Raw genomic sequence first — 15,139 nt, 5'->3', positions numbered from 1 at the left:
GACCTAGGAAGCACGTGTTGTGGATCTATATGACTTGCTCACAGAAAACAGAGATAAGGTTGGGATCATGAGACTCACCAAGGAACCCTTGTTCTTCTTCTTCTTCTTCTTTTTTTTGGGCAAAGCCAATCTAGTTTCGGGAGGCACCAGAACCATTTGCGAGAGGGTTCGAGAACTCTAGTAAATAAACATTTCTTTGCTCATTCTAAGCAGTACGGACTTGGGCTTCAAAGTCATGGGACCAGATGAGCGGAGTGATGCCGCAAGAATGATCGTGACCAGGCTTTTGCCAAGAAAAGTACTGGCAGGAGAAATCGATCTCTGCGAAGCTGAGTTTGATGGTGAAAAACGGTTCCAACTTGTCAAGTCGTCGGCATTCATCAGTCTTGGGCCGCACCGGGGATTCATCATCGTTCACACTGCAAAGGATGATAGCATTTCGTGAATTTCTCGCATCCAAGCATTGCAGCTTTGTGGGTTGCCATTTGCTAGTCTTACGCCCTGTTATGGTGGTGATTTTCAGCTTCAGCCTTGTCTCTTTTTGTTTAAAGGCTTGTGGTGGCTGCCTACTAGGGCGCTCTGCTACCCCGCCTTCTTCGTGTACTTTGTTGTATGAAAGACTGTACTTTTGATTTCGTCGCCGACTACATACCCGACCTTGAACAGTCAACCACCTAGAATTAATTTATCTTACCGTTGTCTTGATATTTTCTGATCATGACATCCGCCGCCGAGACAACCTTGTACGGAGAAGGTTTGGACAGAGACAGGAAGCAAATCCGACTATTGACGGTGCTACAAACCTTCGATCCGAGCGAAGTGGTGCGCGGCCAGCTGGAGACGGTTTCACTGCTGGAGGAACCAGAATACGTTGCACTTTCGTACGTTTGGGGCGATTACGACGCCGAGTGTGTCGATCGCGTCGTGATCAATGGCCAGGTCCGTGACGTCACACGCAACCTCGCTTCGGCGCTGTGGCACTTTCGGGGGAATCACATGAACCGTGGCAACGGCAAGCAGCTGCGCATTTGGGTGGACGCGCTCTGTATCAACCAGAGAGATCTGGACGAGAGGCGCCACCAGGTCGGCATGATGGGAGACGTGTACAGTCAGGCCACTTTTGTTTACAGCTGGGTGGCAGGACCAAAGGATATTTCCACGCCGCATGCGATTGCGATCATTAATGAAATCATGACGAAGATGGATGCGGAAGAAGGCGAGACAATGTATCATCAAAACCAGGCTCTTGGTGTTGACTTGAGTCCCCAAATGGTCGCAAAATTCACTCGCGTAGTCAGCGAGACGCCAAAACTGTGTGAACAATGGAATAATACTCCAATACACCAGCTCAACCCAACGTGGTCAGCGATATTCGCTCTCAACAGACTTGAGTACTGGAGTCGCATATGGGTGTATCAAGAAATGATTCTTTCTAGCGATCGAATCGATTGCCATGTGTTCATCTGCGGATATTCGACAGTCACGGCGACAGCATTATATGCATTCTGCCGCTTGACGACGGCCATGCTGCGTCACTCGGAGGTTACCGACTTGAAGCCAGCAGCAATAGCACCCGAGGTCTGGGCCACCTTGAAGCAAAACGATATATTACTCGCAATACAAATACAAAAATTGCGGAAAATTATGATCTCGCATCGACACTCTGGAACTGGAGGTATGAGTTCATCTCAGATATTTCTGCTGCACATGGACTGCAAAGCATCGGATCCTCGGGATATGATGTATGCCACACTAGGCATTCTTCCACTGGACATTAGAGTGGACTATACATTGTCAGTTCGGCAAGTATATCTGGATTGGTACAGCGCTGTATTCTCTAAGACGGATCCTGCTTCTCGGAACGAGCCTTCAGATAAATTTCTGAGTTCGACGCTGGCCAATGCCGGGGCACTAACGAGAGAGACCAATCCTCATAGGCTGCCGTATTGGCTACCTGATTTCAACAATGCATCCTCTGAAGATCAGTTTTCCGTTGATTTCCTACCAAAACGCACTTGCTATTTCGATGACGCGAGGCACCAATGTTTCGAAAATGGCGTCTTGAAGATCCGAGGGGCTCTCTGTGACACTATTACACAATGCTTAACCCTGGACGATAGTGCGCCTCTGGAATACTTCAAAGGCCCAGCCATGCACGATCTTAAGTCCCAATTCAGTCCTGCTCTTTGGCCTACTCACGCTTTTGAGCTTATATTTTTGTCGACCATGATCTGGGGCGGGTTGCAGTTTGCAGGACAGCTGAGTGCTTACATGAGTACAGGGCTCCCCCTGGAAGAATTATTACTCCTTGTGAAATCCATGGCTGCACACTCGTCTGATGAGGACATTATAGCGGCTCTTTCCTCCGATTCGCGTTTATTGGGTGCTGATAGCAATCAATCAAAGTCGCTAGAAATGATAGGACCAATCATGTACCAGCTGAGAATGGAATTAAGGATCAAAACAAAGGGCTGTTGCTTGTTCAAGACGGCGATGGGGTATGGCGGCATCACCAGGGTTGGCGCGCGAATCGGCGACACACTATGTCTAATGAACGGCTGTGGATCTCCTATCCTTTTGAGGAGAGAGATAGACGACTGGGTTCATCTTGCAAGTTGTTATGTTGACAATATTTCCAACGAACCTTTATTGGAAATAATCCAGCGTCACAACTTGGAGGTCAAGTGGTTTGATATCCAATAACAAATACCTAGTTTGTCTGGCCAAGGGCAACTAGGTATATAAGAGCATGAAAAGCAAATTATCTTGAACTGGACTTGATTGAATGTGTTTCCTCTTGACTAGTACTGAGTGAGATCATTTACTATTAAACATGGTGGCCATGGCACATGTTTAATTTGGTTGTTGGTGTTGTATCAATAAAGGCTACCGTATAAAGAAAGATCTCGGGAGTTGAAGTTCGGGTGTGCACGGAAACTGGACGAAGATATGTCAGAGTTGTTTTGCAATAGTGTGAAGGGTAGAAGGCAGAGGGCGGTATAGGGGTAGGAAGATTGGTCGATACAGACCTGCGCTGACACATTGACGCATACAGCCAAAGCCGTTCGACATGAGGGTATTGTAATAAATAATCACGGTTAGGAGTTGCGATCCTCACGCCGACACCAAATCTTGGTCTCATAGGCAATAAGCAGTCAATTCATCTATCATCTCTGCTCTTTTCACTCAGGCCATATGACAAATCCACTGCTTGGTCCATGGTTATGAGCATTCTGGCTCTCGTTCTTCTTATATCTTCCCACCGGTCGGTTGCTATCTTGACCTTCACGGCGTTGAATGAAAATGGACAGTCTCTCTTCCCTCCTCGATTACACTACCAAATCATTCTCTTCTTTGAAAAGAGACCGAGCTATCGATGACTTGTTATGGCTTACCAGGAAGCCTGTGCGGAGTGCACCTGAGTGACGATGGGACTGACCGAATACCCACTAATCACTCACTGGACCCGTAGTGGAGGCCGCTCTGAGCCAAACTCTCCAGACAGCCTGGGCAAGGGCGCGATTTGTCCTCTCTCTTTTCCAATGGTGACACAATCAAGCAGAGTAACAGAGATATATGGCCTTCCCACGTGAATATTATATTATTCCCGCGACCTTTTCAAAGCTGTCATCAGCTTCTGATGTTCTTGTCTGGCTTCTACTTATGGCTGGGGAAGATTTCCGAAAAGAATCTGCATCAACATTTGATGATGATAATGAGAAACCAGGCATACTCAAATAAGAGACTCTAGTCCAAGGATCACTAATCTATTGGCTATAGTCTCCGATGGAAGAAACAATCGCTCCTTCATAGCGTGTGTATTTATCACATGATATCCAGGACAATTAAGAATAGAACGAGAATTAGGTCAATTGTAATGGCGACTGTCCTGAAGGTTCAAGACGGAGAATGACAGGACGCTGGAGACAGGAACCTGGTTCCAGGTACTGTAAACGGAGACGAGCGCTCTGGCACCTAGGAAAGCGCCTGTACTGGTCAATAAAAAGATCAGAACAAAACATATTTGCCCGCCGTATTTGATGGGTGATCGGAAAGAAGGTAGAGCTTAAGAATTTGTAGGTCATCTGCTTTCTTTGAATAGATTCCGACTGTTGTGATCCACGAGCAACTTTAATTCAGGGTTAATGGCTGTGTGCCGCAGCGATTTATTTGTCGTCAACAAGACTTCTCTGCTCGGTTTAGTGCTTGATAAACAGGCCCTTAGGCTTGCAACCGTTACTTCGGCTCTCGAGTCATCACTCCTGAGACTGGGGGCAATCATGAGTAGTGAGACAAACGGCTTTAGAATACCCGGTAAATCAAACTCATTCGGGTCTAGTATCAGCACGACGATGGTGGAAAGATCGTACGGAAATGTATCTTTACTGGCGGGGTCTGTGAGAGGAAGTCGAATAATTACCACTACCGCCTCAATAGCGCCGCAGTTGACTCTTTGAAAGAACAGTTGCACGAGCTTTCGCTACATATCCGCTATGCGACGCTACAATTTTGCTATTTGTGCCGCTGAGAACCTTAACAGCAAAACTTTTCCTGACCTATAACCTATCGCAACTGTGTTTGCATAGATAGCAACCTTTTGGCGAAATTCGCGAAAATCTGCAGGAATCCAAAGCAAGTTTTTTCCCTCCAGCGTAATCCAGGTACCATTACGCAAACCAAGTTTCAGATCCTTTGCATGTTGGGAAGGTGTCTTAGATTCGAAAAATGCAGGACGGTTGGTCGAGGAAGACAAAATATCATCGACGACAACGTTCCAGCTAGAAGGCTCGAAGACATCTGAAATTGAGCAGGTATCCACGTAGCGAATCTCTTCACACCTCCCGGTTTTCGTGCTCCAGATTCTTGCCGTTGTATCTCGAGAGACTGATGCTACCAACTCTGAGTCGTACGATAATATTATTGACATAACTTTACCGGTATGACCTTCGAGAGTTTGCTTACACTCCCCCGTCTGTGTGTCCCAAATGCGTATTGTCTTATCATAAGAACCAGACGCCATAATCTGAAAGTCATGCGAGCACACCACCGATGTGATATCGCTAGTATGACCTTGAAATAATTTCTCGCATTTTCCAGTCTGCGTACACCAGACCCGTAGCATATAATCAGCAGAAGCCGAAATCAGCATCTTTGAGTCGTGCGAGAACACAATTAATCTGACCCCTTCGCTGTGACCAAGCACTTGCTCACATTTCCCCGTTTGCGTATTCCAGATCCGTGCTGACTTATCGAAAGAAGCCGATGCCACCATTTTAGAATTATGTGAGAAAACCGCTGTCACAAGTTCGCTGGTATGACCCTCTAGTACTTGCTCACACTTCCCGGATTGTGTATTCCAGATCCGTCCTGTGTGATCGGAAGACGCCGACACTACCATCATCGAATTATGTGAGAATGCCACTGACTTGACCATTTCACTATGGCCGTCTAGTGCTTGTTCACACTTCCCCGTTTGCGTGTTCCAAATCCGTAAAGTTCCATCGTATGAGGCGGATACTGCCATCTCCGAGCTGGGCGAGATCGCTATCGACCAAACTGGGCGCTTATGGCCAACCAGTGTTTGCTCGCTTTTCCCCATTTGTACATCCCAAATCCGGATGGTGTTGTCGAAGGAGCCCGATGCCACTATCCTCGAGTCGTGAGAGAATGCCACGGATGTGATAGTAGAGCTGTGGGCCTTGAGAACCTGCTCACACTTCCATGTCCGTGTGTTCCAGATCCGAATCGTGTCATCCGACGAAGCAGATACTACCATCCGCGAGTTATGCGAGAACGCCACGGAGGTGATTCGACCACTATGACCCTCTAGTGCTTGCTCACACTCCCCTGTCTGCATATTCCAGATCTGCACTATACTGCCATGAGATGCTGACGCTGACGCCACCATCTTCAAATCATAGGAAAACACTGTTGGGTGTGCCCAATTGTTGTAGCCCTTTAGCACTCGCTCACAGACTCTTGTTTGTCCGTTCCAGATCCGTATGGTATGATCATAAGAAGCCGAAAGAATCTTATTCGAGTTGTGCGAGAACATCACCGACATAATTATGTTGGTATGGCCTTCCAGCACCTGCTTACACTCACCTGTTGGTATATTCCAGATCCGTATTGTCTTGTCCCAGGAGGCTGATGCTACCGTTTGAACATTATGCAAGAATACCACGGAGTTGGTGATATCACTATGACCTTCCAAGATTTGCTCGCATTCCCCTGTTTTTGTGTTCCAGATTCGTACAGTCTTGTCGTTGGAGGTTGATGCCACCGTTGTTGAATCATACGAAAATACCACAGAATGCACGAAGCCGCGGTGTCCTTCTAGCACTTTCCGGCATTTCCCTGTCTGCGTATTCCAGATCTTTATCGTGCCGGGAAGAGAATCAGGGACCGATGCTATCATCGTCGAATCGTTTGAGAACGCTATTGTTCTGTTTCTCTCCCGGCATCCTATCACCAGAAGACACGCGTCCCAATCTTCCTTGACCTGTGGCAATACCGAGAGCCAGCTTGGCACGTTTTTGTCATATGATTGCCGGACGAGACTCTTACTAGGTGCGAAGGCCAAGGCCGACGAGTAGATCTGTAACGGTGCTTCGTCTATCGCCAAAACGGTCGTTCTGGTAAATCGAATCGCATCATTGACAAAGGCTAGAAGCTCCTGGCGGTTTCTCTCCTATTCATGGTCAGCCAGATCCGCTCCCAGGGTCCCAGACGGTCTTTACCTCTAGCCAGATCGCTAGCTTTCCAAACATATCAAGAATATCTCCAGAGCGACCAATCAAGCACATCGCTTCAAGCCAATGGAGGAGATGGTTTTTCAAAATGTCATCAATCTGTTGATAATTATCTGAATTATGCTTCGCAGCAATTTGGTGATGCACCCAGTAAAGACAAGCATACTGTAGCTCTGGGGGTATGCAGCTCTTGATGTGTTGACTGTCCAACTCGGATCGGCATGCACCAGGAAATGGCAGATCACAGATATTTTCCTTCAGACTGCCATGCATGATACGCAAGCAGTTTATGGCCAAGTTTTGGTGGGTGAGTTCTTCGTTCACTCGAAACTCACTCTCTTCTGTGACCAGATAATCTCGGAATGACAGATGCAACAAGCGTACCGGCAAGTCAAGACTGTCTGGAACGTCCAAAACGGAACGCAAAACCTCGAGCCTTGCCGCTACTTTCCGAACATCGACGTCAAGAAGCAATGCTAAAACCCGCTGAGATAGAGGGTCTGCAAGCGTGATGATGGTGCCAACTACAAGGCGGAAGCTTTTGATAATTTCGTGTCTCTCAAGTTCTGACTTGTTGATAATTTGTTGTTCCAGAACCGGCGAGTAAGTCTTGGCAAGTCTCGAGGTATGTAAATTGCTCGTAGTTTCGAGTACTTTCTGAAGTAGGTCCCGCGGATCACCGAGATACGAGTCTTCTACGAAACGGCAAATCGTTGCGGCAAAGATGAAGAGCGGCGAGGCCGCAATAGTGAGTGTCTTCAAGTCAGCTTCTCCAGGCCAATTTGCTGGCAATCGCAACTCTTCTTTCGCCCAAGAGTTAAAGCGTTTGCAAATGTTAGCAAATTCATAGTCAAGAAATACAGAGATGTCGAGCTCGATAGTCGATGATGGGATTTTTTGTAGCTGCAGGTATCGATAGTCACTATCGTCGTTGAAATGACGAAATCCAAGACGCACTGGTAGCTCGGGCCTGCTAGTAACAAGGACTCGAACATATAAGGAGGACGTGGAGCGTACACCAGACAAGAGTTCGATAAGCAGCTCTATGTCGGCTTGGCCCTCGCACTCGTCCAGAGCATCGATGACAATGACCAATGATAATGGTGTCGTGTTTGTTGGCTCCACTTTTGAAAGAGGTTCCTGGATCAATTCCTGGAACTGCTGAGCGACAGCTTTCCTGATAATCTCTGGATCGGTAACGAGTGTTTTTTTAACGGCTTCGGCAAACTCAACTGCCGAGATTCTCGAGGCTAATTGACGAGCTAGAGTAGGCACCAGCTTAGTGAGGTTCCCTCTATCGATCTCTCCTCTTTTGAAGAAGAAACTGGCACCCAGATCACCACGCTCGTGTCGTCTCTGAGCAACAGTACGCGATATAGTTGACTTCCCAGTCCCTGCCATACCATCAAGCCAAAATATCGTCTTCGAGTTGGGACTGTCGATCCAATGAGAAATGTCTTCAAGTAACTGCACCCGGGTACCTGGTAAGCATGTTGGATTGTGTGCTTCAGCGTGAGAGTCGAAAGAGGCCTCTTCTACAACCGGTAGACGATCCAAAGTAATGCCATGGTCGACTTTCCGAATGAAGGTGCTATGAGGAGTCGTAAATAATGGTATCCAAGTTGCATCAATTGAAGCTTACCCAACGGTGTCCACTTTCTGTTTCACTACAATATGGTTAATGACTGAACATCTTTGAAGTGTTTGATATCGTGGGTACTAACGTGCTTGTATGGCCTTAGCGACCTTTTCTGTTGCTTCAAGCTCTCTAGCCGGGACAAACCCGAGCAGCTCTACTGCAAACGCTGCCGCCGCAGCAGCCGCATATCGCTGCCACCGATCGTTCTTGTGAGAATCCGCGTAGTCACAGATCCCACGTATCACCAGGCATGGAAACCGATTCATCAGGCCCGCTGCTTCCATCTCCACACACAGACATTGATGTCCGGTGTCTCCCGAAAGACCGTCTCGAGTAGCTGCATCTTTGACGAGTTTATTACCAGAGGCAATGATCCCGTAGTGAATCTCTGGTTCAGTCGACTCTCGCGGGTCACGCTTCACCTCCCAGGTCGGGTCGCACTTATCACAGTTGCTGCCGCCAATATGGTCGTGTTGCGATTCGAAAAGTCGATCATTCTCAGCCCCCTGATACGTATAGTCGCTTTTTGGCCGTCTCATAGAAGGCTTGGCTTCCAACATTGCTCGGAGCAGATCTGGTACCTTGGACGGTTCGAACTCATGCTCCGCCTGTAGACTTGCCAGCGCATTGAGAAGTACGAGAGGTGGTCTATCTAGAGAGCCCTTTCGCTCCCACGTGCCGCCCGCTTTCGCCTTTCCTAGGTCATACTGTACCACCCCTCCGGTCGTACCGTCAGGCTGGCTGACGACGACGTCGCCAAGGCGGATGTCCTGTCCCGCATCAGGCCGAGCGATGCCTCCCCCAATGCCCACTAGCAGACCGATTCGGATATAGGGTAACGAACGGATCAAGTCCAGTGCGGTCGTCGCAGCGGATGCAAGTCCGTAGACTCCAGCGGGGAGTGAGGCGATCACGATGTTATGCTCGCCTATTCGGCCCCAGGTATAGGAGTTCTCGTCGGATGAATGCTGGTGGAAGCCTTCAGGCGCGTCATGACGATCGTCGAGTAACGCCGTTGCCGCCGCTCGTTCGATGGGGAGAGCGGCTATCCATGCGATAGTGTAAAGGTTTGGGCTCTCGAGTCGAAGCCTCATCGTTGAGGCGCCTATAAATCCAGTGAAAACTCATGAGTAGCTCTTGATTATAGTTTGTGCTTAATGTCTTTAGCGCAGGATTAGCAGGATTGACAGCATCAAGAGGCGGGGTTATCAAATCAGCATGTTGTTGGATGGTACATCACTAGCAATTGTGGAGACATGTACAACAGCATTACAGGTCACATTCATTTAATGGCAAGCACTGCAAGTTCACAATATGTCACTCGCGGCTACGACGAGCGGAATAATGGTTAGCCCGATATATGAACCAATCAAAAAAATAAGAATTTAAAATCTCAATTAACGGTTTGCAGTGTTATTTATCCCCCCCCCCCCCCCCCCCCTTCCCCCTCCTAAAAAGGCTATAATTATGATTATATAATTTGCTCTTTATTAAAATTAATGTATTGATTATTATTATGGTACAGACTGTCCTCCTCCGTAGGCATATAGGTCCTGGTTCGTGATCGTTTCCCAACGATTGCGAGCATGCTCTTTGGCCATTACCGTACAGTGGTAGCAGCATGCCCTGACAGAGATGCAGTTCACGGCGCCAACACGTACCTGTGGATGGCCTTTTCCGACGCTATCACCATAAAAGATAGCATAACGGGTCGCTATGCCATTTGTAACGGCAGATAGCATCTGGGACAGAGACAAGACATAATCCTGGCATTGAGATCTGTCGAGGAGGGTAGTTCGAATAGAGCGAGCGAGTATCTCGACTGGTGTGAGGATCATATCCGAGATTTCGTTCAAGGGGAATAGATGCACCTGATTGAGTGCATCAATATGACAAGCTTTGATTTCACGTCATTGATCGAGAAAAAAAGCGACTCTCTTATCCTGAAGCATTGTTTTGTGATCCTGGAGTTTTCGAATTTGATTATCAGAAGATATTTTCCTTCTCCAAACAGGATATCATATTGAAAAAATCTTGAGAAATCCTGGCGTTGGTGTCACAAGCTTGTCTCACCCGCTTTGACGCAAACATCCGTGAAGTCTAGATGAGCAAATCTCTCATGATTATCACCATTGAAACTGGTCGGGCTGCAAATGGAAGAAAAAGTCATCCATGCAGAGCTGCTCGAATGGTTCCTGGCTGGGCGTGAACAAATTTGTCGGTAAACTCGCGCCATCTAAGCGTGACTGTTGCCCTGCAGAGTTTTCGTCGAGGGGGTGGACAAAATGGGTAGACATTCGGATCCTGGCATCTCGTGGCTCGCCGGCTCCTCTAGCACCACTACTCTTGGAGTTGATACGGCTGCTATGTGATATTTCAAAGGCATCGGGGTCAAGCAACTCCCACAGCTCTGGGAGTGGCAAAGTGACATGTCTGTTTTGGTCTTCACCGTCGGGGACTCCTGCATCGGCTATAGCCTGCAAAGCGTCGATAATCTCGACCTGTCAAGACATGAGTTAGATCTATGCATGGATCAATCCCAAGGCTATAGTCAGGAACTAACCTTTCGTGCAATATGGGGCCATAACAACGCCAGTCTCCTCAACAGCTTCCCACACTGCATGAATCCCCTTTTCGCACGTGCAGAAACATTAGAATCCGCAGCAAATTGAAAAAGCCATGCTATGGTAGCTGTCGCCGCTACGACATGCCCAATCAGTGGATCGTGAAGGTCGAATAAAAGGTCCTCGCACGTCTCAATTAGGCGGAATACCCACCCTGAGTGAAAAAGCGCATTGTCAACTGTCTGCTGGAGGAAATGGCGAGACTGCGGTAAACGTGCTCGTCGCGTGGCAGAGAGGTGGACAAAGGGATGGTTAATGAGGGCAGGAGCAGCATGGAATATGAGCTGCATAACGATCCAGGGTCGCCAGTACTCTTGCTGTTCTTTAACTTCGGCTGGCGATCGCTTGTGGAAATGAACGGACCGAAGTAAGTGAAGGTCCGACATTCTCGACTCGGATTCGTACACCTTCATGCTGAGCTTGGTAAATGTCGAGTTGGGCAACCACGGCTGCTCGAGCTCAATGGCCCCGGTTCGTAGTTTGTGCAGGTAAAGCGAAATATCTGCCCATACAGACAAGCCGTTGATGTAGTAGGCATTGATTCCGAGATCGTCGGGCTTGAAATCGTCGGTTGCCGAGCCATCGAGATGAGCAATGTCTTCCACATTGCGTGAAAGAGGAGGTGGTCGATGGGCGCTCTGCGGAAACTGGAAAGGTGAACCCGATGAGACTCCCTGTACCAGCTGAGGGAAGAACAGTCGTTCCAGGATGAATATACTCCAGTGGCATCTTGAAATGAGGTCTTTATCGTCGTGAATCTCCCGTTGTGTTGCTGTTTGTAGCATCTCCAACTTTGAAGCTGTTCCTATCGCCATCCATGCTCGAGCAGGATCACGAGCTGTATGCAAAATTAGTGTCACTCTACAATTGAATTTCGAGACAGTGATTGCTTTTACCTAGGATGTGCTTCATTGCTAACAGACAAAGACTTTGCTGTACATCTAGTTTGGGGATCCCTTCAAAGGCTAGTGTAGGGATGATCTGCTCTGCAGATCGAGTGTAAAAGTCTGTAGCCTCGAGGTTTTTATCACGATAATAGTCATGACTGCTAAAGTGTACGGTCAAAGCCAAGAAGCTCCAAAGCAAATACGATGGGGCAGAATGAAGCAAGGTTTGCAGCTTATTGAAATCGAACAACGGCAGTGGCTGAAGATGGACCATCTCTCGATATACTTGCACGAGATGATTTAGTACGTTTTCGGGAGGTGTCAGCCTATCGGAAAAACTTTGATGTAAGACAAATTCAGGAAATGGGGAATCTGGCTACTTACTGGGATTTTGAGAAAGTGGGCGGATTGCTTGGTGAAACTGCAGCGATAAGATGCGGTGGCGAAATGAGAGAAGATTGTACGGACTGGTTACTTTCTCTAATGCTCTCTATGTGCGTCTGATCTGTCGGAGTTCTTGGAAGCGAACTTTATTGTCGATGATTTGTAAATGATCCCACATACTCATCAATGAAATGTGGGATACGCACTGTAATATACTTTGAAGTTGGCTTACTTGGGCCTCAAGCCTTTGAAACCTGTCTTTGTCTGTGGTTCTGTGTAGTCTCAATTAGAGTCAAGACTATTTGGCACTTATCATGGTCACTTCTATGCTCTCGATAGGAAAAGGCCTTACTGTTTCACGACATGATTGCCTATCACAGTTGAACCACGATGACCCCTCGGCAGATAGATGCATTCTTGTTTAGCTCGCTCACAAAACGAGCATGTAGGTTTTTGCCCGGGACATTTGCTTTTTTTCTGCCTGTCAAGCAATATTTAGTCAGTATGGCAACGGCGCAGATCTGGTTTGTTTGATTGGCATGGAGTGGGCAAGATCAGCCGGATTAGGTAATGCGACTATTCCGCGGATTATAGAGGTTGAGGCAGAACCCACCGACAGCGCTCACACGCGTGGCGATTTCGCGGCTCTAGGGATCGAGCATTGACCATGGTGCACTTGGACTCCGGCAGGTAAAATGAGCATGTGTTGGATTGAAGGAGCGGCAATTGTCTTGCAAAAATGTCCGTAAATCCTTTCAAGTTCCAAGGTTTGATCGAAATTCCGGAAGTGGTGGATCTGAACCTAGGTTAAACACCGACCACGTGACCGCAACTCCACGCGCTAGGAGGAGGTAGTATACATCATGCCTAGCGTTGGAATTTATTTAGCTGCCGAAATCAAGTATTTTACTTTCTCCTCGTCCTTCTGTGCACTACTAGTTCTTTATATCATTTACCTAATTTTGCGATGCCAGTTACCATAAGCCAGAATAGTGACAAAATGGGAAGTGACTGCATGCAATTTTGGTTGTCAAAGAACTACAGTCTAGACATCCGCTTATAACTTGGCAGATTCATGGCGAGTCAGCTCTCTTCGTAATGGCCCTCCACGACTTCCGTCGCCCAAGAACGCATCAGTTTTGCCTTGAAACTCCTTGCGGAAACGCCACTTTGCTGACAATTGATCTGGTAGTGTCTTGTGGATGGCTTGACCAATGTACTTTGGAAGGACTGGCATGAATTTGAACGCACTGTAACATTGAAAATTAGCCGTCGCCTTTGAAATGAGATACGGAATTTCTTACTGTCCACTGCAGCCGCCTCCAACGAACAGATTCTTGTAGTCTGGGTGATAATCCATGATGAAATCGCCTGTAGGCGTGTCCGTGTACCAGCAAAGCGCCAATTTGTCAAATGACCGGTCGCCTAGCTCGGGCAAAATCTCCCGCAGACCTTCTCTCAGTCGCGCTTCCGCTTCCCCGGGAACAAAGTTGGCGCGTTGGGCACGTGGAGGCAACGGCGGCATGGAGAGGTCCTGACCCTTGCCCGTATTGTAAAGATCACCGTTCTCGGGACTACGGGTATAGCCCCATCCATGCACGGCCACCTTTAGCATCTTGGTCTCCTCGTGGGGCGGAAAGTTGAAGAAACCGGTTGCACAATTGACGTAGATGGGAAGGTCTTTGAAATTTTCCATCTCATCATCCGTGAGTCGAATGTAGCCCAGTGCCTGAGCTGTGGCCAGCGCCGACCCGTACATGGGGACCAGGCTTGAGACCCAGGCACCAGCTGTGAGAATAAACAAGTCGCCCTCCAAGGTAGATGCAGCCATAGTTTGTACTGCTGTGATCTTGTTGGTTGAGTCAATCTCAAATCCAACAACCGTGCCAGCACGACCGCTGATGAAGGAGACGCCCGCTTGGATGCATTCATCACGGAGCTGGGTCGTTCCTTTTGTGGCGTCAGCCCAGCCAGCTTGATGGTTAGTGTAGCCGACAAAGCCAGGGTTTGCCAGTTGTCCAGTCAGGACAGGGTATCTTTTGCGCGCATCATCTCCATCATGCAGATTTTGAAACGGCAAGTTACGCTTGCTCAGTGCCGCAGTTGTCTTCTCAACCCAAGCTCGGCCATAGGCGCTCTGGTTACAGGCTAGAATGTATGGTGTGGGATAAAAGATTCCTTTATACTTGGGGTTATCTCGCCATTTCTGGTATGCTTCGTGAGCAATGTCCAAATAATCCTCGTCGGCATAATCGAATCGGACAATGCGCGAAATGTCATTGCTCGAGGCGTCAGGAGCCTTGAATTGTTAGACTTGTGAAAACATGCAATGCATTCGCAATCAGAGCAGGATGTGCTTACTGGTGGCATGTGTCTATCTAGAACCAGGATATTGCGATATCCTTCCGATGCGAGTTGGTGGGCGGCACTTAGACCAAATAGGCCTGCCCCAATAATCACAACTCTACTGTTCTTATCCATGGTGACTTTGTGATGTCAAGATGGGGATGGATGACATGTAGTCGACACGATTGTCATTAACTTTGAAGTTTTATGCATCTTTCTACAGGCCTCGTAATTATAGGCAAAACTGGTTGTGGCTGGATCCACGGAGCCGCTATTTGGCGGAAAAACAGAGTGCACGTGATCGGAACTTTTCTCTCACCACGTTCCACTCACTCATATGAAAGCCAATGACATATGTGAACAGTTTTATTGAAGCGAGGGCTGCGAAATGTTTGATCTTGTCTATTAATTGTAGAGCCCTGAAAAGGAAAGGCCATGCTAAGACCCGTGTTCTACATAATAATGGTTACGCATTCTCCGTCATTTGATTTGTTTTCACTGATACCG

At 47.9% G+C, this 15,139-nt stretch overlaps 4 protein-coding genes across 4 annotated transcripts; 1 reads left to right on the top strand and 3 right to left on the bottom strand.

The window, feature by feature from the left end:
* Positions 1-717: 717 nt before the first annotated feature.
* Positions 718-2,703, top strand: PFICI_11317 (uncharacterized protein; the record flags this gene model as incomplete). Its single annotated transcript, XM_007839898.1, has 1 exon — positions 718-2,703. One exon carries the CDS (start codon positions 718-720, stop codon positions 2,701-2,703), a length of 1,986 nt encoding a protein of 661 aa, XP_007838089.1.
* A 1,798-nt stretch (positions 2,704-4,501) lies between these two features.
* Positions 4,502-9,485, bottom strand: PFICI_11316 (uncharacterized protein; the record flags this gene model as incomplete). Its single annotated transcript, XM_007839897.1, has 4 exons — positions 4,502-6,691; positions 6,741-8,343; positions 8,395-8,419; positions 8,477-9,485. 4 exons carry the CDS (start codon positions 9,483-9,485, stop codon positions 4,502-4,504), a joined length of 4,827 nt encoding a protein of 1,608 aa, XP_007838088.1.
* A 1,032-nt stretch (positions 9,486-10,517) lies between these two features.
* Positions 10,518-11,927, bottom strand: PFICI_11315 (uncharacterized protein; the record flags this gene model as incomplete). Its single annotated transcript, XM_007839896.1, has 3 exons — positions 10,518-10,892; positions 10,955-11,853; positions 11,912-11,927. 3 exons carry the CDS (start codon positions 11,925-11,927, stop codon positions 10,518-10,520), a joined length of 1,290 nt encoding a protein of 429 aa, XP_007838087.1.
* A 1,416-nt stretch (positions 11,928-13,343) lies between these two features.
* PFICI_11314 (uncharacterized protein) lies at positions 13,344-14,767 on the bottom strand (the record flags this gene model as incomplete). The annotated part of the gene is made up of 3 exons (XM_007839895.1): positions 13,344-13,536; positions 13,591-14,585; positions 14,648-14,767. 3 exons carry the CDS (start codon positions 14,765-14,767, stop codon positions 13,344-13,346), a joined length of 1,308 nt encoding a protein of 435 aa, XP_007838086.1.
* Positions 14,768-15,139: the final 372 nt, after the last annotated feature.

This window comes from Pestalotiopsis fici (genome assembly GCF_000516985.1).
Source record: "Pestalotiopsis fici W106-1 unplaced genomic scaffold PFICI_Scf_8, whole genome shotgun sequence".
Lineage (NCBI taxonomy): Eukaryota > Fungi > Ascomycota > Sordariomycetes > Amphisphaeriales > Sporocadaceae > Pestalotiopsis > Pestalotiopsis fici.
Note: the sequence above shows the minus strand (reverse complement) of the source record. Positions and strands in the feature narration are given on the sequence as shown.